General features: G+C 35.1%; 1 protein-coding gene across 1 annotated transcript; it reads left to right on the top strand.

Annotated features, from left to right (window-relative positions):
* The first annotated feature begins 4,191 nt into the window (after positions 1-4,191).
* On the top strand, positions 4,192-18,387 carry LOC109104118 (FXYD domain-containing ion transport regulator 5-like). Its single transcript, XM_042739907.1, has 9 exons — positions 4,192-4,361; positions 8,927-8,972; positions 10,864-10,962; positions 11,282-11,422; positions 12,021-12,068; positions 13,252-13,281; positions 15,343-15,417; positions 15,527-15,572; positions 17,809-18,387. Exons 1-9 carry the CDS (start codon positions 4,350-4,352, stop codon positions 17,831-17,833), a joined length of 522 nt encoding a protein of 173 aa, XP_042595841.1. The 5' UTR covers positions 4,192-4,349; the 3' UTR covers positions 17,834-18,387.
* Positions 18,388-22,135: the final 3,748 nt, after the last annotated feature.

The raw sequence follows: 22,135 nt of genomic DNA, 5'->3' as shown, positions 1-22,135 counted from the left end.
CAACAAGCGGCGCAATTTGATGTATCATTCATTTTTATGACTATATAAAAAAAAGTGCAAGAACCACTAATTAGTTTACAACAAAAAGTACCATTAAAAAGTGATTGAAACTGACAGACTATGGCAGGCTAACTCTCTAACGGCTTTATTTCCCATCTTATTTTTCTTTTTTTTTTCTTTTTTTAGGATACTTGACAACCAAAAAGACATCTCTACACAGGCTGAACACCTCAGAAGATTTCAATCAGGTAATTACCTCTAAAACATGCAATAATAATCCAGGCATGTGTTTCAGCCAAATTGGTGTAATCAAAGACTCATCTGGAGCGGTGTTTTCTTTCGCACTTCTCCCATCAAAAGCAGTCTGATTCGTGCATTGTATCCATTTGTAATGTTTTTCTTTAATTATATTTATTATATTAATATGAAAAGTCTTATTGATTATATTGATTCACTGATATTCTGTCAGAGCTTTCAAGAAGCAGCAAATAATAATTCATCCAGAAATTAAAATTAATGTAATTTATATTAAATTCTATGGCAGCCCATTTTTGCCACAGGAAAAAAATAAATAAAAAAAATAAAAGGGGTTAGTCTTGTGAATGAATCGACTGATCCAGTGCATAAACCTGATCTGAATAAAATTACATGAGTATTTAATGACAGAATTTTTATTTCTGCATGAACTACTGCTTTAAAGAAAAGACTTTTCACTCAAAGGAATTTTAAAATGAGTTCTAAAAGTCTGGAACTGAATCAGTCTAAATGTTAATGCACTTGAATAGATTTACTGGACCGACATGCTCATATGCATGCTCTACACATAATTTTGTTTGTGTTTTTTGTTGTTTTATAGCTAGTTATTTCTTTATCATTTCATAATGATGGGTCTGTCCCATCCTGTGATGACCAGCTACAAAATATGGCTACATTGGTCCCTAATTGCCACTTTTTCTGTCAAATGCAAGGATATGCACTCAAGGCTAAGTGGTGCTCCATAAACAGCCTTGTTAAAACTCTGTTCTCTTTATTAAGCTAGGTAGTGCTAGACAGGGAAAAACAGACTAGATCTAGATCTCCACTTCAGTTAATAAAAAGCTTTCGTGGAAATAACACTTTTTTTGCCATGCAGTCTGAATTACTTTTAGTGGACCGACAGGTCCCAAGATTTAACCTTCTGGCCCCCCTAAGGAACCTGATGACCAGGTCATGTTTACCTACCGACTTCCCTTCCACGGGATCATGCTTAGCAGCGAACACAGTGACATAGACTTTCAGGGTGGAGGGAGACAGCCTTCGCTACAGCCCTTACTGCAAAAAGGAAAGCACAACCCTGATCAGGCATCTCTAGTGGTCTTCTCAACAAGAAGAACACCACACAATGAACAGGTTCCACTTCAAGGCGTAAGCATGTCTCATAGACGGTGCTCTTGCCGAAGTGATGGTGTCCACTACCTCTTGGAGTAGGTCACCAAGAACCTCTATGAAGTTTCCAGAGGTCTGGACGCAGGTTCCACAGGGTGCCCCGTCTCTGAGTCAGTAGTTTCTTCCTCAGAGGAATCCACCAGGGAGGGACTGTCGCGAGGAACACTAGTACGGGGAACCAGGTTCGAGTGGGCCAATACGGCGCCACAAGCAAGACCTGCTCCTCGTCCTCCCTGACCTTAAACAGTGTCTGTGCGAGAAGGCTCACTGGGGGAAACGCATACTTGCACAGGCCCCGCGGCCAGCAAGCAACTGGCAGTGAGAGGTCTCTGGAGAGGCAAACAGGTCTACCTACACAGCCAGGGATGGCACTCCTGGACCACAAGTGTGGACATTCCATGACCCAGAGAACTCACGGTAACCTTCGTCGCTCGGAGCATGAGGTCAGTAGTGGTTCGGAGCTCTTTCAGAACTTCCAGATCATGACCACCCTTGTGCAGGTCCTTCAGTGCCTTGGTCTGATGAACCTGCAGTAAGGCCTTAGCGTGTAAAGCAGATGCAGCTTCTCCAACGGGTTGTATAAGCATCGCTGGCCAGACAAGTACCTACAGACCTGTGAGGGGAGGCAAGGTTCGCCCTGCCGGTTGTAGGCAGTATTAGGCCACAACTGCATCGCAACCGACCGCTCCACCAGGGGACCCCCATATATACCCCCTAGCTGCAACACCATCGAGGTTGGTGAAAGAGGAGGAACCAGCAGATCGGTTTCCGGCAGTAAAAGGTGCCATCCATGACCTGATGAGCTCCTCAGGAAGAAAGGCACCGAGACGGGGCACTGAGAACCAGCACGGGCACCCCGAGAAACCAATCATCCAGCCTTGAGGGGTCGGGCGGGATTTCCACTCAAGCCCTACCCTCTCAGCGGTCCAGAAAAGCATAGCCGACATCTCTGGATCTGATTCAGGCCTTGCCACCCCCCTGCTGGGCGGCAGCACATCCGAATCTTCCCCCCAGAGAGCTCTCCCTCCGATATAGTGATCGACATCCGGTCGTCGGGATAAGCTCCAAAGGATACCACTGGTTCGCTCTTTGAAGAGGGCCCAGCGTGTTCCTTTGGCGGCTCAATTGGTTGTGAAGCACTAGAGGAGTGATGGTCCCCCGAGGGCTGGTTCCTTGAGGGGTTTGCCACCACTGTAATCCTCAAACCACCCATGCTACTGCCAGAAATAGCTGCCAGGACAAGCACTAGATCGCAGGAGAGGGAACGAAGCATCGCCCTCCTTTTTTTCAAGGGAACGGAGCCTGGCCCGCAGCTGGTATGGATTGCACCTGCTGCCTTTTTATGCTCACACTGTGATCAGCTGCAGCTGGATGCAATAATTGCATGCCAATGTGCATTGGCTCGTTTAGTTTACACTCTAAGTAGATCGGTCTCTTAAAGTGAGATCCCAATTCATCGGTCATCGACGTGACGTCAAGAGTGACACTGTTTAGACATACAATTTTCGCATGGTGAATGATAAAACGGGTGAAAATAATTTTTTCACCCCTTTTATCATTCACTATGCAAAAAATTTAAGTCTAAACAGCATAGGATTTATAGACTTGTGTGAATTTCTTACAGCTGTTGAGCACAAAAGAAGATATTTTGAAGAATGTATGTAACCAAACAATTGATGGTCCCCTTTGACTTCTATAGTATGAAAAAAAAATGTGTTGCTTTAACCTGTTCCATATTTAGAAAACTGAATATAATAATGACTTGGACCATTATTATTTTTAGATTAAATCTGACATGGCAAAGGACGAGAAAATACTGTGACAAATTGCATCGTTCTGTAAAAAGAGGAGAGGAAGGAATCTTGGGATTGCGGGGGTCAACACTGAGAACGTGACATGGGGAAGGGGTGGTCTGCCTCCTCTTTGTTGAGTTCTGGCGAGCTTTTGTTGTTTATTGTTTCCAAACAGATGGTTTACAGTGTGATTTATATAATGTGTAGGTGTTTAATGTGGAGGACAAAGCAGTGGTCTATTTATACCAGGTGGGTTCAGTTAACCATGCTTTACCCCTACTATTGAATCAGAGGGACAGATGAGGATGTTGATCATTTGAGAATTGCAAAATTGAATTTCTTTCTCAAGAAATGTTGGAGTGTGTAGGAGGAGGGCTTTCAGAGATCGTGTGATGTTCATTACAGCTCTTTTGAGAAGGCTAAAACATATCAAATGAAAAAAGTTTCAGTACTTTTGTGATCGTAGTCTAACCTAATTTAAGGCTTAGGAGGCCTTGCTGTCATGACAACCTCTGGAACACGGCGTTCTGTTTCGTTATCGCATCTGGTTGTGGGTTACATGGTTTCCTTCCTTTCATTTTCAGAGAAGTCTACATAGTAGTATATGTCACTTACATAAATGATTTAAAGGAGAACAGTGCACGCCATGAGAGAAAATTATGACTAGATATAAATATTGTAGTTCTAAAAGAATTGTTATAATAATATTTTTAAAAATAAAAAAATATATATTTATAAATAATAAGTAAAATTATATTAAAATATCATAAAATAATAAACTTCTGTCCTTTATGTATTGCATATACACAGATACAGTCTTTATTCTGATTTCAGGATAGATTTTGAATGTGCAGACACAAAGAGCTGCTTGGAGACAATGAGTTACAGTGCTGATACACACAATGTGAGAGAGGCTGGCATTAACACAGTTTGAATTGTAGACAATAGCTGATGAGACGGGCATAAAATAGGACTGGCAGATGTGAACAGAGCGAGAGGCCTCAGAGAGAGGAAGTGTGGCATTAGGGCGTGGTCAACTATGTAACCAACACCCATATATTCTCTTTTACGAAAGACCGGCAGATGCTGCGCTTTGTTTGACTCTGATTGGATGCGGGAAGCAAGATCAAAATGAACATCAAGGTAAGTGAAATCAAACAGTTGATATTTAAGTATACGCTTATTTTTGGAGTTTCAGAGCTTACACAGGTGCTACAATGTAAGAATAGAGCATCTGAGAAAGACAGAGATGTAGAGATGGAAAGGAAAATGATATGCTTAGCCACAGGCACTTGTGCTTAAAGCATGTGAGGTCACTGTGGACCAGCCTATTCGTTTATCTGATCCATCGATCATGTAAGACCCTGAGGACCATCTGTCTTTAGGAACAGGTAAACACACTCACTCACCTGCAGAAGAAAATGAAGCACACAGCCACAGTTCAATACATGCTTGCCCTCGCATAGATCAAAGTGGCTACTTCTAATGAAAAAGGTCTTAGAGGCCACAAAATAAAATAGAAAAGGAACAAATAAATAGGCGATGTTAATAATTAATGTTTATTTATTGTTTTTAGGAAAGTTAGTAAAAGTAAAAAATAAACATAAAATGGTCAGCTGGTGTGTTTCACTCCAAAATCAGAAGAAGAAAAAAATAAGAAAAAAATAATTAGCATGAGGAAAATTAGACCTGTTAGTACATTTAAAAATAGTAAAAAAAAAATTCTATTTGATTTGTCATGAAAATACCATCACAGACACTCTTGCAACATATAATTTTTTTTTTTTTTTTTTTTTACTCATTTTATGACAGCTTATAAAGTTGCATAGTTATTGCTATGTTCTATAAAGTTAGAAATATTACTTTGAAAGCTGTTGCCATTATGAATATATTAATGGATAGCTCCGTCGAGACATTTAATAATGTTCATAGCCCACTTTCACTCCATGAAGTAACATTTCTTTATGACTCAAGAGTCGTCTCTGCGTTAAAAGTTGTTATACAAGATGGGAGTCATTGGCTTGATCTAACCTTTCAACAAATCAAATGTTCAGTGGTAACACGTGGCAGCAGTTCACACTTACAAGAAGTAGTGAGAAGTAAGACTCACTTGAATAGGCACCGTTCTTATTTGTTGTTGTAGGGGAAAGCGGAGATAATTGTAACATAATTTGTTTTTTGCTGACTTATTCAGAAAATGTTTAGCCTAGAGCTTTTGATATGATGCATTAATCATCTTTGACATGTCAGTAGTCATTACTTGTGTTAATTAAATTAATAACTTAATTGAGTCCAATACAATTAATCTGTAAGGTCACAAAGGCTCCATGCTGAGCTGCGTTCTCCATATGCCGATTTCAACAGAACATGCTTAGGGCCATGTCTCTGCTTGCTTAGGGGAAGCTGTTACAGACGGAAGCATTGCACAATTTGTAAAAATATTGTTACTAAATCAGACAAGACAACATGAAACTGTTCAAACAGAGATGATTTTTTAAATTTATGTATGATTTAACAGACTTATAAAATTATGTATTTTAACCCTAAACCATTAAAAAAAAAAAAAAAAAAATTATAATAATTGATGGTTGTTACTGGTTGTCTGTTATCCTTAATGTTATTATGGTGAGAATGTATGCATTTAGTTATGATACATTTACTTGTCATAATACAGTATTTATACCATTTCTCTCCATGATTATTATTTATCAACAAGATGAATAAAACAACTTTTTCTTTATTAGAATGCAAATATGATTATCACTAATAGTTTTACACTGGCACATCTTACCCTCGAAGCATCTGACATAGTTCAGCCCGCCTTTTTCAAAGAAATTAATACTGGTTCCACAATTAATAACTGGTTCCACTCTTATCTGACAAACAGGAGTTTCTTAGTTAATATTGGGAAATTTCACTCTTCTTCTGTACCTTTGACCTGTTGGGTACCCCAAGGCTCTACTCTTGCTCCCATGTTATTTTCTCTGTATATGCTTACTCTCGGATCTATCTTTGAGAAGCATGGTATAAGTTATCATTGTTATGCAGATGACATACAAATATATCTTCCTTTGAAACATAAGAATGGATTAGAACCGGTGGCCTGCCTGCCTCTTGGATGTTAAAGCATGGATGTCTCTAAATTTTTTAAGTCTGAATGAGAGTAAAACAGAGATTGTGGTGTTTACCCCTTCTGATGCACACTGTATGCCAAATCTAAATCTTGGTGTTCTGGGTGGCACCTTATGTCAAGCCGCATATGAAGAATCTGGGTGTGGTGCTGGACAGTGCTCTAAAGCTTGATAGACAATCAAGCTTCTACCAGATGTGAACCATGGTAAAATTTTCTTTCTTTCTTTTACTAATTTTAAAAAAGTAATCCTTGCTTTAATCACCACAAGGCTTGATTATTGTAACTCGCTTTATTTGGGGATTAGTCAATCTTCCATAAACTAAGTCTTGACAGGAGCTCAAAAGCATGAGCAAATTACCCCTGTCCTTCATGCTTTCCATTGTTTACATGTGCACTACAGGATTAATTTTAAAGTGCTCTTATTGGTTTTTAAGTCTTTAAATGGTTTAGTCCCCTCATACCTTTCTGATCTGTTGATAGACCACCAACCTGCAAGACATCTTAGGTCTGCCAATGTAAGGCTCTTTTAGTGGTTCCTTTTATTTGATCTAACTTTTTATACATGATTGGCAGTTGCCATGTCTTGGATTTTTATCTGTGACCTTGTCTTTATAAATAAACTGAAACTGAAATTGAAATTTTATTGAGCAAGGACATTAAATTGATCAAAAGTGACATTAAAGACTTGGCTTTTTGCAACAACAACAACAAAAAAATCTATTTCAAATAAATGTTTGGAATTTTTATATTCATCAAAGAAAGCTTTATTTATCAGTGAGTCAGTGACTATAAATGATAATCCGAAATGTTTTATCAAATCAGCGTATTAGAATGATTTCTAAAAGATCATGTGACACTGAAGAAGACTGGATGAATGGCTGCTGAAAATTCAGCTTTGCATCACAGAAATGAATTACATTTTGAAATACATTCAAAAAGTTATTTTCAATTGTAATAATTGTAATAATATTTCACAATTTTGCTGTTTTAATTGTATATTTGGTCAAATAAATAGAGCCTTGGTGAGTATAAGAGACTTCAAAAACATTTTATTTAAAAAAAAAAAATCTTTCTGACACCAAACTTTTGAAAAGTTGGGTATTTTTTCCATTTTGGAAAAACAATGCTTATTTTTATAATCCATGGTTTATTTTTACACCTTCCATGATATATGCCTGTCATGTAGAAAATCTGACATGGAAAAAAAGTTATTTATCTTTTTTTTTCTCATGTGATGGATCTTTTCTCTGCAATGTTGGCCAGATAAAGGGGTTGACACAGTTTACCCAGTGATACATCTTACCCCACGCTCTCTGACACACTAAGACTCTGCTGTCATTGGCTCGTATTTAAAGCCGCGAGTTTTGGCCCAGTCTGCGACAGTCTGTTCTTCGACACCTACAGAACGACGGTATTTTTGGTGCTGCAGTTGTTTGATTATACTAATGGAGAGCTTGGTGACTGTAATGCCGGCCTGTCATCTGATGTGTCATAATCCAGTGTTTGTGTTGTGTGCTTGCTCATGTCACTGTTGCTAAGAAACCCCTCCCCTCAGAAACACTGGCAGCCTTCTATTGTTGGGCTTTTATGGATCAAAAGGCACAAATTTCCAAAACAACCACATCTCAGAATTGATTGGCTAATGATAACGTTGGGAGATGTCAAGACCTCTCATCTCAAATGCTCTCATTACACGTGCAGAATGTTTATGGCAGCATGAGAAAACCGTAAAGCACCATAACACAAGCATGGCTGCTAAATATTCAACATGAATTCAAAAATGAACCTACTTACAGTATTCTGCCATTCAAAAGTTTGGGGTTGGTAAGTTATGCACACCAAGGTTACATTTATTTGATCACAAATACAGTAAAATCTGTGAAATATGACATTTAAAATAACAGTTTTCCATATAAATATATTTGAAAAAGTTAATTTATTCCTGTGATGCAATGCTGAATTTTCAGCATCATTACTCAAATCTTCAGTGTCATATAATCCTTTAAAAAGTCATTCTAATATGCTGATTTGCTTCTCAAGAAACATTATTATCAAAGCTTAAAAAAAAATTGTCTTTTTATGAAAGAATTATATTGTTAGGATTCTTTGATGAGTAGAAAGTTAGTTTTTTAAATTTAAAGAAATTTATTTGTTTGTTTGTTTGTTTATAGTAAAAATTTAAAATTCTTTTCTCACGCTTTTATTCATTTTAATGTGTCCTTGCAATCAATAAAAGTATTAATTTTCCTTCAAAAATACCTTAAAAAGGCTAAACTCTTATTCATTTTGGTTCTATTCTGCTATATAACTCACTTTTTTCACTATCCAGTTAATTCCAAATAGATAAACATAATCATTTTTTTCTCAGATATTAAAACTGTTTAATTATTGATGTAAAAAGGGTTCATCTTGATTTGAAGTTGCAATAGAATAAAAGAGAATAGAATACTGAAAAAAAGAGCAGTGCTTTGTGGGAAAATGTACAAAAAAAGGTCATTTTGTACAGCCACCTTTTTCCACAGTCATCGAGACGAGCGTTTGTGTGCTTGTGATTGTGGGTGTTTTCTCTTTTCAGATCGTGTTGCGAGGGTCCACCTTTTTTCTGTTACTCATCTTCAGAAGTAAGTTATCATGATTCTTCCTCCTCTCTCTTTTTCTTTCACACGCATGCACACATAACATCTTTTGTTATGTTACACGTATACATCATAAACATTTGTCAGTCTAATCTGATAAAGCCTATTTTTAATAAAATCCTACATTACCCAAAACCACGAATGACCAGCGGGTCTAATATGTGGGATTTTTCAGATGAATACTTCCAATAAAAGATGGATTATAGCCGTTGTGCAATAATCACAGTGTTTGCCAGTAGAATTGCTCAGTCTCATGTGGCCATTTATCTTGTGAAGGGATTCATTGGAAAAACTGCGCGTAGCCGGAAAATGCATACAGAAATGCTGCGACCCATCTCTGCTAGACCACAATTAGTCCTTGTTCTGTGGCAGGGTCTATGAGAGGCCTGCCTTCATTACAAACCGCTGCACTCTACATCACCACACTGTTATTATGCCAGCCTCAGAATACATTTGCATTCATCTGCTGCTTGTGTGTGTGTGTAATCTTGAACTCTGAAGCCAGCCAGGCTCATTGTGCTCAGTGTGTTCTTCAAACACTCATAAGTCATAATGGTGTCAGAAGGAAATTGTTGCTTATGCTTAATAAAACATTGTCAGATACTCCTGTTTAAAGTCTCAGATATTTATCTCTGCATCCTTAACGAAATTATCAAATTCACAATCTCTCTCTCATTCTGTACTTTTATCTGTAATTTTGTAATTTGTGGATGAATGCTAAATTGTATTAGATATTAGTATTAATGCATTTTAAAAAAAGGGTTACTTTATTGAGTTACTTTATCCATTTATTATTGTATTATATTAATAAAATAAAAAAGTTATTTTTGTATTTTTTATATATATATTAGACAATCTAAAGTGAATGATATAATATAATATAAAAAGAGCATGTTTTTTTATAATTTTTTATTATTAGATCATATTAATTATGTTATTATTAGATTATTAGATTATTAAAATATTATTTATTATGATCTTTTTATATTATATTATATTATGTTATATTATATTATATTATATTATATTATATTATATTAGATTAGATTAGATTAGATTAGATTAGATTAGATTAGATTAGATAAAAAAAACAAACATAATTTACTACTTTTTAAATTTGATCTAAAAATATAATATAACAAAAAGAGTAAGTGGCATATCTGTCTGGCTTTTTTATTATCTTTATCTTTTTATATGGTGTCTATATTTATATTCATGTAAACTGCATATATGAACAAAAAAAATAATATTTTAATACTTTTTAAGTAAAACAATTTAGAATAGAATAGAATAGAATAGAATAGAATAGAATAGAATAGAAAAAGAGCAAGTAGCATATCTCTCTGACCAGCTACATACAGTATACTGTATGTATGCATTTATAATTTCAAAAATATTTTGGTTGGCGTCTTCTTCATTATCTTAATTTCTGTCTATATTTTTTCTGTAACTTTGAAATCAATCAGTTTTGGGCCTTAAATTATAAGTCAGTGCAATAGATTTCTATCCATTGCCCATTTTAAGCAGGTGTTTGCTTATGCCATGTTCTGGTAATGGACTTTTTATACGCTATAAATAATAACATAAGATACCAATCAGCCTTCAAAATATTTTTTAGAAAAATGGCCAAGGTACATTGTTGAAAATTCCCCTGGGAAATCAATATCCCAAGATCTTGAACTGTATCCCAGAAAACATACTTTCCGGCAACTCCAAAATATACGAGATATGATCAGAATCCAAATGACCTCACATATAGTTGCCTACTGTTTATTACCAAAAGAGAAGCACAAGATTTCTTCACCTAAACTCTTTCCACCTTTGTAAAAGTTTTACTAACTAAAGCCAAAATGTGTCTGTTTTTCTGTCTATAAAGGTTATGCAGCTGAGAACGTGACACAAACAGAGACCCTGACACCCCTGGAAAGCTCCACACCTACGTTTTATAGCTCTAAACCCACAAATGTGGGTCAGGGTAGGATTTTTATTTCATATTTTACATATTTATTTCCCAGCAGAACCACACAAACATCCCAGAATTGCCTATTATGTTTTATACAATAATAAGTTTAAGTTTTATATGTTTATTCTATACTTGTTTCCAATTTATTTGCGGTTTTGAATCTAAGGGTTTCTAATAAAGCTAAACTGAGTTACAGATCCAGTACAAAATGTCTTAGTTCTCCATTTGATCTGTCACGGAAGGAATTGATTTTTGGTGGCATAATAAAACCGGCGATATTTGTTTTGGCTTATGTCTCAAATACAATTCAATCACGAAAGTATTCCTCCAGGTAACCCGAATGCGACAGGGGTGACAATGAGGCCAGATGCAGAGCAGTTTAACCTCACCATGACTGTGGCAATCACTGACAGCTCTACAGACTCCCCTGTGACCTCCGCTGTGACCTTTGAAAAGACGCCCACCACACAGCGTAAGCTTTGATGCTGACTCAAATACAAGTCTGGTTTCAGTGGAAGGACTTTCAGTGTGGGATTGTGGGATTGGGGAAGGGTTACAGAGCTGAGGATTGCATGAATAGCTGAGAGGCTTCCTCTTTACTCATGCAATTCATATCAAGGGCACACATAACTTAGAAACTAATTAGCAGGTAATTAGAAAATGTTCAACGCTCTTTCCATGCTGAGAGGCTTAAAGATAATGCAGCTTTTCCACAGGATTGAGGAGCACTGTCGCGGTGAGCTGATATGCTTTATGAAGAATCAACCAACCATATATCCTGGGAGAGCAGCGCCATTGAAATATGCAAAAATTGAATTTGAAAAACAACGCCGGACAGAGAATGAGTGCTGCTGGAATTTAATTAGAAGCAATTACGGACAAATCCATAGGATTGCGATAAGAGGAAGCGTCTGCTTTTCACACTGAAAGTCTTGTGGACAAAAACGGGATTCAAAAGCTCACTTCTATTCATAATTCTGCGAATTTGAGGAAAGAATGTACATGCTAGATTAGGTTTCTCTCCTTGTCTTTTTCCTTGACCTCACTTCCCTTTCATTTTCTTCTTGCAGAGGCCCGTAACACCTCCACCTCCAGAACCGCCAAAGCTGTGGTGTGGGGTAAAACTTTCTCATCTTTGTCATCTACTTACTTAAATGTATTCTACAGCCTTTTCACTCATGATATATTGGAGGTTTTACTTTACCATTGTATCTGTCAATTAAATCTTTGTCAATGATGCATAGTTTCAGAAAGATTCACTGAGTTTTAGAAAAAAATATCATCTAAAATTATACATATAAATATATATATTTTTAAAAAGTCATAAAAGTTCAAATGTAGAAGTTGTTTGTTTCATTTTTACATTTAATTAAAGCTCTTTTTTTCTAAGGAATAGCAAAAAATAAATGTTAACTATAAACGTAATTTTATAATTTAAATGTATACAATATTAATGTATAGTAATATTATTTTTAAAGTAATAATAATATTTAAAATATGTCAAATAATTATTGATTAATATAATTATTGATTAATATTTATAATTATAACATATTTTAAATATTTTATATTTTATATACACATATCAGTCCAAAATAATCACTGCAATTTTAATTGCAAATATATATTTTTTAAATGTACACTTTAATCTAATTTGAATAAACATTTGGGATCGGTAAAATGTTCTGCAAAAGTCTCTTATGCTCAAAAATACAGTAAAAAGACAAATATTGTGAAATAATGTTACAATTTAAAATAACTATTTTATGTGAAAAAAAAAAATTCAAGCTTTTTTGATTAACACAAAGTTCAAAAGAAATCATTTATTTGAACTAGAATATATATTTATTATATTTTATTCACAGTTTAATTAATTTAGTATTCCACTAAAATATTTTTTTAAATTAATGATTAAATAAAGACATCTTTTTTATCATATTTTTTGGGGGGGTAGGATATCTTTTTAAATTCCATCATACATATATGAAATATGAAAATCATTCATATCATTTCTTTTTACCCACCAAGTCATTTCCATAAACAGCATCTCATTGACACAACTCTGATTAAATCAGAGAAAATTAGTGTTGGAGGTCATGTAAGGTGGACAGGTGAAAGATGGTTTCATCCCATTAGACTCATTAGACACCATGAACACGCACACACCCACACATATACTACTGGCTTATTTAGCATATTATGAAAATGATAAAATCCATTACATTTTATAGACACGTGGACTGTTTTCAGGTCTTGTTTATGATGTCAAAACCTCTCTAAACGGTGCAATTTCCTCAACAGATGAGAAATGGGACGAGCCGTTTCATTACAGTAAGTATCTGTTTAATCATTCAGTAATTAATGGTGCTTGCTAATGCAGACATCACAATTACTACTAGAACAAATCCCTAACCCAGAGTATTGAACATCGGCCTGTAACTCGTGGCTTTAGCATTTGTTCTACAGACATAGATGATACTTTAAATCATGTGACTGGACTTATGATTCTTACTTAATGGATAAAGCATGCAACAGACGCAACATCACGGTAATTAGCAGTGTTATTTTAGTAGTTATATATTCTTATAGTATTTCATATTTGGAAGTAGTTTTTATTTTTATATTTTCAATTTTAATTTTAATTTAACTTAAGGTTTAGTCATTTTATGTTCTTTTTATTAATTTTTCTATTTAGCTTTATTTTGTATTCCAGTTGTAGTTATTTTTGTACTTCAGCTTAAACATTTATTAATGAAATAGTTCACCCAAAAATGAAAATTTGCTAAAAATGTTCCCTCAGGCCATCCAAGATGTGGACGCGTTTGTTTCTTCATCTGAACTGATTTGGAGATATTTAACGTTTACATCATTTGCTCACCAATGGATCTGTTGCAGTGAATGGGTGCCATTTGAATAAGAGTGAAAACAGCTGATAAAAACATAATAATAAACAAATCCACCATTAAGAAATTTTTTCCTTCCATCGCTTCTGGCAAAAGTACATAATTTATTATAACGCTTCCTCCAGTAAAAAAAAAAAAGTGCATCCCCTCACATCAAAATCCACAGACCTGTTTGTTTAGAACTGAATTTTGGACTGTTTTCAATTCATCAGTGATCAGTGCTTGATCTGTGCATATTTCTCTCCTGATTCAGATGAGATTACTTTTTTTTTTTTTTTTATCAGTGAAAGCAATATTATGGATAGAGGTCTCATATTTTTGCTGGAAGCAATGGTTAAGATATCTTAATGATGGATTTGTTTATTACAAGTATTTTTATTTCACAAGACTTTAATTATTCTGACGGCACCCATTCACTGCAGAAAATCCATTGCAAGTGATAATGCTAAATCGGTTAAAGAAACAAACTCATCTATGTCTTGGATGGCCTGAGAGTGAGTAAATTTTCAGCAAATCTTCATTTCTGGTTGAACCATTCTTTTAAATAGTTTCTGTTAACAATAACATTATTAGACCACATATTTAGCGATTTTGTGGAACTCGTTACCAACTAATCAAGAAATGTGGCAGTTTTATGCTTAATGTCACAACTGTGCTGCTCAGGTGTTAATTGTCTGCTGGTTTTTCTGGTACGAGCTGCTGACAGTGTGTTCTAACACAAAGACTGGAGGAACTCAATCTCCCTGTCAGTGGAAAGTATTGTGTTTATAAGAAGCACAGAGGAGCCGAGCATGGGAGCACTACTACCGTCTCAAGAGCAGTAGTTGAAAGCTTATGACCTGACGACAGCCGCTGCTTCAATCACTTCCTATTGTTAGGGCAGCTACAGGGCATCTGATGTTCAGGAAATAGCCTCATTAGCTGTGACCCATAGATGCCTCTGTTCTGCATTCATTCCCCAGGAACTAAGTTTGTAAGTGCCTGAATGTGTTTCAGAGTCATCAGTTAAGGGTGTTTTATGCCTGTTCAGTGTTACTTCAAAGTCTGTGTGTGTATGGTTTTGCCTGCTTTGTGGGTACCGAATGTTCCCACACGGATAGTTAAACCAGGAATAAGCTGCCAGCTGTAAGAAAAAACGCTTAAATAAATTTGGATGTAGGATGAAAACATAGATGATTGATTTTACTGCAATACAATTACAAAAATCATGATTTTGATGTCATTTAGATTCAGACAGCATTTAAAATGTTTTCTATTATTTCCATGCTGTATGTGATAAAGGATTTGTTTATAAAGCCAAATTTAGCTGCTTCTCCTGCTTTGAGAGACATTTGGTGATTTAAAGTTTGTCGTGACATCATCACACAAACATGAAATATAAAATGAATGTGACTTTATATATGTTTTCAGACTGTTTGACCGGAATGTTCTGTGAGTGTGTGTTCTGGATCTTGATTAGCGCACAGCATGACTTTTTTCTTTTTCTCAGATTATGCCTCTCTACGTCATGTAGGGTTAACCATCGCTGCGTTTCTCTTTGTGATGGGAATCATGGTGCTTGGTTGTAAGTAAATCCAACTTCAAGTCTCAGTCCTGACTGCTTTTATAAACCGTTGCGTTTCAAATCCCCAAACCTCTCTCCTCTCTTTTTTCATTCTTTCTCCATCTGAAAGGTGGCAAAGTGAAACGAATGCCACGGTGTCGTATTGGCAAAGGAAGGTGAGCAGAAACTCTCTAGTGTGTGTGTGTGTGTGTGTGTGTTTGTGTGTGAGGCTGTGAAGTTCTTTTCAATGGCATACCTATGGTGTATGATGAATGAACTGGAAATAGAACAAGTTGCCATTTATTCATTATTTGATTGGACTGACCAAAGGTCTATTTTAATGCTTTTGGATTGCTTAAATATATTTCTATATGAAGTTTATACAGTATATAGATTAATCACATTCCATTATGAATAATAGGCTAAAGTAGTTGGTGACTCTATTAATGCTTTTTTTGTGTGTGTGTAAAGATGTCATAGATTTTGACACTGGAAATTGGGTTAATTAACGGATACACTAATCCATGCTGTACACTCTACTGTAAACTGCTCATTTAGGCAAATATAGTAGTTAATTTGAGAACATATGCATGCTGCGTATAGTATACAGGCTATATATTTGCTTTAAAAGTAGTCTGCAAGTATGCTCTTTCGTACATAGCCATTGTGTGCATTTTGAATGCATTCAGTGATTGGGTCCATAATAACGTTTGGCCTCTTTTGTAACTTTCTGATGTGTCTTTATAATCATTATGGACTTCATTGTGTTTAGACGCCATTAGGGCTTTTATATAGATTGTTCTAAAACATATGATTTCAATCTTGTCGCATACGATGAATGCGAAGAGTTTAACTGTAATGTGCTTATTATACACCTGTCTGTGCCATTTGAAAATGAAAATTTCAAAATAAAAATACACAGCCATTGCATGGACAGAATGTCAACCGAATTGACTTGTGCAAGAGAGACAACAAAACAGTATGTAATTTTAGTAATATAAGAGAAGAATAATGACACACTTCTCTATGAAAAGAGCCTTTTCAAATGGTCTCGGCTATTAAGGCAAAAAGGCATAATTTTCTTTCTCTGCAAAATAGTAACAAGCGGTAACACTTTACCTGGAGAGAAAGCAGTTGTTGACTTGGCTTTACCTCTCACTGAGCTGCTCTGAAAAATCCGCTAGAGGCTTTAACAGACTATTTATACTATATTTAATGGAATATTTAATGCCCTGTGGGCTGTAAAGTGGCCTTATATGACTTTGGAGTGAAGGTTAAATTTAGTAAGTAAGCAGTCATTTAAAACAGGCTAATTTTTTTTAATAAATCCACTTCCAGTTGACTTTTTAAAGGAAAAGGAAAATTTGTTAAAACATTTACTCACCCTCAGGCCATCCAAGATGTACCTGTAAATGAGTATGTTTCTTCAAAAGAACAGATTTGGATTAATTTAGCATTACTTCTTCACTAATGGATCCTCTTGCAGTGAATGGGTGCCAACAGAATGAGAGTCCTAACATCTGAACATCACAATAATCCACACAAATCCAATTTGTTAGAATATCTTGTGAAGTTAAAATCTGCATGTTTGTAAGAAACAAATCCATCATTAAGGTGTTTTAACTTTAAACGGTCACTTCTGGCCAAAATCCATAATCCATAATAACACTTCCTCCAGCGAAAAAGTCCATCACCTGTTGTCCTCTCACTTCAAAATCTACAAACATATTTGTTTAGAACTATCTTGGACTGGTTTCAAATGGTGTTTGATCTGTGCATATTTCTCTCCTGATTCAGATCAGATGACTTTTTCACTGGAGAAAGCAATATTGATATATGATAAAAGATGTGTATTGTAGCAGGAATCAAAAAGTTAAAAATGTCTTGATGGATTTTTTAAACAAAAAACAGCCAGTTTGTCACAAGTCATGTGGATTATTATGATGTGAGCCATTTGAAATTTTGTTTTGACGGCACCCATTCACTGCAAAGGATCCATTGGTGAGCAAGTGACGTGATGCTAAATTTCTCCAAATCTGTTCCGATGAAAAAACAATCTTATCTATTGTACATCTTGGATGGCCTGAGGGTGAATAAATTTACAGCAAATTTTCATTATTGGGTGAAGTATTCCTCTAAGGACATTCTTACAGAATGTTACTGGTGCACAAATCTGCTCATAAATTTGACACAGAATTAGTTTTCTTCTTGGTCACACTGCATTACTGCTCAATTTAATAAAATTAAACACTAGAAATGCTGACAAACTAGGTCAGTGTCAAAATGAACTGATTTACTTTAAAGGTTTTTATTTTATTTTTTTGCTTGAGAAAACTGAGAAAGTGTACAACTAACCTTTCTTTTCTTCTCTCTCTCCAATCTCTTACTAACCATTTTTTTCTGTGTATGTAGTTCATACGAGGTGACCAGAAGTTAACACTTCTCCCAGCATTGATCGGCTGGCTCGGCAATAAACAGAAGTACAGCAGGAGAACACAAAGAAGCCAGTCAGACCTGTTTCCACAGTGGTTACAGACTTATATTTCCCCCTTGTGAGAACAACATCATAAGGACAAGATGGAGAGGTTGTGTGTGTGAGTGTGTTCATTATTTCAAACTGATCTCCAGGTTTGTCACACAGAGGCGCCGGGGAATAAGATGTGTGCTATCGTGCGGCACTAAACGCCAGCGGTAACACAACGGCTGGGACTTTGGCAGATCCCAGTGTAATCACGCGCCTCAGACACAAAATCCCTTCATTCCTCTGCTCTCCTGCTTCAAACTGCTCGGTTTAAGCGTCAAACTTTGTACAACGTAGACCTGTACTTGTTTTTTATTATCATTATTATTTCAATTCTGTACATCCTCAGATGTGTCTATCTTTTGGAAATGGAGAGGAGCATTGTGTGGCTCACAAGCGCCCTCAAGAGGCCTTCAGACACATTTATTATGAGTTCTCCCAAGAGGAGAGAATAAAAACAGTTTGGCTCAGTCTGTTTAGAGTTTCATGTATCTGAATTCACCATCTACATCATGTCCTTGTGTTCAAAAAAAAAAAAAAAAAAAAAAAAACACCTCTGTATCAGTGTATAAGACTTGAGTTTAAAATAAGTGAAGTTTCATATTTCTTATCTTGCATAAGCTCGGTTGGGCTGTCAGCAGTGGCAAATGAGTATATGCCGATGTCAGGGGAAAATGAAAATATCAAGACCATCTCTTGGTGACATTTACCATTAGCATATCTCAACTGGAAAATTCTGCAATGTGTTTATGTAAATATTCTATAATTTACCCCAAAACCAAATATGGTCATTTAAAAAGCTGATTTTTATTTATTTATTTATTTTTCCATAGTGCATAAAAGGAGATCTGTAGATGCTTGTTATGAACAACAAAACTGAAAGGTGGTTAACTAAAGCAAGACATCAAATAAACAAACAGTTATTTTAAATAAAGATGGAATTAAAAGAAAATCGAAATATTAGATGAAAAACTTAAGCTTAAAAAACTTCAATGAAAATGAGAAATTATGTTCCTTTGGCAAATAATTGAAGTAAAAAGTAATAAAAGTACTAAAACTAAATCTAAAATAATAATGAATAGAAATATGTAAAAAAAAATGCATAAAAAAGAAATGAAATGACTTAAATGTAAACTAAAAAAGAAAACTGAAAATATAAAAATAAAAGCTATTCAAAATATTAATAAATAATTTAATAGTATAAAATAATACTAAATGCAAGCAACTTTTTATTATTACTTTTTTTTTTTTTCAAAGGAAATAGTTTTGTTCACAGTAGCACCATGCTAATGGAGTATAATCACGCAAAGAGTAACTGATGATGATGATCAAATTTTTAATATTAGAATAAACTACCAAACTGTAGTCCTGGTGCATTTAGTCATTTTTATGATCTCTATACCAATTCCCACCCGAATCAGATACATACAGTTTGCAGTATAATACTAGCACAGCTGTTGAGAACAATAATATTTATTTAAAATAGGTCTCATACAACAAATAGATGACAGGTTGTCTTATAAAATATATACAGCAACAGGCATTAACCTTTCAACTTCAGTAGAAATTACACAAATATGACAAATCGACTACTGCATGATTTATTACGCTGCTTTATCCAGTAAATCCGTGCTACAAAAGAGTTCAAAGAAAAACACTACTGATAACATTTATAAAAGTAAAATATAAATGGATAATCTCTTTCATATCTTATAAACTTTTCATAAAACTCTTTTAAGTATACATTTTTGCTGACAGAATACCTTACATAACATAAAAGAAAATAAGCACTGATGTCAAAAACAGCCTCTATTGAAAGGAAATACAATACAATCTCTTATGGTTTTCTCTTCAAAGACTGTTGAGCGCGACCTTCAGAGGGAAAATCTACATCTGCATTTTCCACTCCGTTCTTAGTTCGACCACTAAGAGAAACCGGTAACAGAATTGAAATGTGAATCTGTGTGAACCGAATGTTATCTTACATGATAACAAGATGTACATGATTCATTTGTGGAGTTACTTGAATGGGGGAATATCAAAGCTTTATATATATATATATATATATATATATATATATATCTATATATATATACTATATATATATATATATATATATATATATATATTTTATTTATAATTTTTTTTTTTTTTTTTTTTTTTTACAGTATAAAGTCCCTTCACATGGCATAAAGCAACCTGCCCAAAAAGCCCAAGAGAAAGTTGTTGGAGTTAATAAAACCCAACGGTTTATATTAAAAATAATAATAATAATCTCTATTAAAAAGTGGGAGGAAAATGTCAAAATGATGTGAAACTGGCTTTCAGGATGACTTAAAGGAGCTGAAGTGTTTTTTTGTTTTTTCTTTCTGTTTTTCCAATTCCAGTTATCTGAAATGGTGTGAAGTGTCTAAGGACACTTTTAGCGAATGATTTACCAGAATAGCTATATTGCAAATCTTGATTAATATTACACACTAATGCCTTTATACACACCCACACGCATCAAAGTAACAAGCTCAAGCTGTCTGATGCGCGCAAGATTGGATTTCATTTAGATTTAAATAGAAAACAGGCAAGCTCAAGAAAAGCAGGTAATCAAGAAACAGAAAATTCAGCTAGAAAGGAAATGGAAACATTTTTAAAAAGAGATCTGGGTTAGCAGCCCTCCTATGTTGTACGTACTATTCATACACAGGCTGGGTGGACAGACAGTTATTAGCTACATAAAAATTCAAGTTTTGTCATTATTTATTTATTCTAATGTCATTCCATGTCTGTTTGACTTACTTTCTTCTGTATAACAATGTTTTCGTCCATAAAATAAAAGCCAAATGTTCTTCCTAATATCTTGTTTTGTGTTCAAAAGAATAAAGTAAGTCATATAAATCTGGAATAACATTAGGGTCAGTAAATGATGACAAAATGTTCATTTTTGGGTGAACTGTCCCTTTAACAAGATAGCAAGAATTCACAGAAAAACTTTGCCTCAGCAGTGTTAAAAGTGTTTGCTAGCCTGTCGTCTTTGTGTAAATTCAGAGTAAAAAGCTGAGAAGCTCTCAGTCTCAAGGCTAAAAGGGCTTTGATTGATTTCCATTTTAATCTAAAAAATGGAAGAAAAAAGATGAGAGAGAAAGAGGATGATAAAAGTAAGTAGCTCACTATAGTGTCTTAGTTTCAATCGATGATGCTGTGGATACACTGGGGTCCAAAAGTCTGAGTCCACACTAAAGATCTGGGATTCAAAATCTGAACATAGGCTATACAATTAAAAAATAGAAAGAAAAAAAAAATCCACTTATTTCATTATACTGATTTTCTCTCAGAAACTGCTAGTACATTGATAACCGCAAGTGACACATTTGGGCTTTCCACACCTCGCGTTACCCCACTTTACTGTCCTTACAGACTCCGCTTTTAACCCCAGGTTAAAGTAGATTTTACACTTGTAATTTAGTAGCCGGTTTGACACCGCTTTTGCGGTGCCAGAAATAGACACCCAATCGCGTGCCTCATAACTTGCTTCAAACCGTCACGGAAACACCGCGTTGTTTCATTGAGTGGAAAAAGATGTCTGAGGGTGACTCGAAACACATGTATTGGAGACTGTTTTATTTTTACCTTTGTAGTCCAACGGAAAAAATACTTTAGTAGCCTACATCTGCAATATGAGGGTGCGCAAAGCTGGAAACATTGCATGCTGTGTTCATCCAATCAGTGACAATGTAGGCTATTGCGAATCTGTAAATAAAGCTGCGTTCAAGCCATTTCATGACTATGAGCAGTGTGAAACAAGATAAACTGCAGGACTAATTTTATACATTAAAAGCCCTTTTGAATCAAATGTAAAAATTTGAAGAAGAAGAATCTCAAATAATCTTTATTGACAACTTTTCAAAAATCTGTTTTTAAAGTGAGTAATGGACTTTTGGACCTCATTGTAGCTAGGTGTTGTATCTTTATTGCATCCGCCCATCTGATTGTCTTCCTATTAAAGCCAGGAGTATATAGCCTATGAAACATTAGTCTGCTCCCCAGCATCCCAGAGCTATTTGCAATCTGCTGTGCTTTAGAGGAGTCAGCCATGGCGAAAGAAAGGAAAAAGAAAGCAACATCATTATTTAAAGCGGTTGATTAATTCACCATTTGACAAGTGGGTGTTCAGAGCCACTTTTCCACTCGTTTTTCTCTCTCTGCGTCTTTCTCTCTTTTGTCAAA

Source organism: Cyprinus carpio, chromosome B15 (assembly GCF_018340385.1).
Source record: "Cyprinus carpio isolate SPL01 chromosome B15, ASM1834038v1, whole genome shotgun sequence".
NCBI lineage: Eukaryota > Metazoa > Chordata > Actinopteri > Cypriniformes > Cyprinidae > Cyprinus > Cyprinus carpio.
Note: the sequence above shows the minus strand (reverse complement) of the source record. Positions and strands in the feature narration are given on the sequence as shown.

Bases quoted from the DNA above. Each gene is read 5' to 3' on its own strand.
- LOC109104118 (XM_042739907.1), top strand. The intron at 12,069-13,251 runs GTAAAACTTTCT...TTTCCTCAACAG, and splicing joins CGCCAAAGCTGTGGTGTGGG to ATGAGAAATGGGACGAGCCG. The intron at 15,418-15,526 runs GTAAGTAAATCC...TCCATCTGAAAG, and splicing joins GGGAATCATGGTGCTTGGTT to GTGGCAAAGTGAAACGAATG.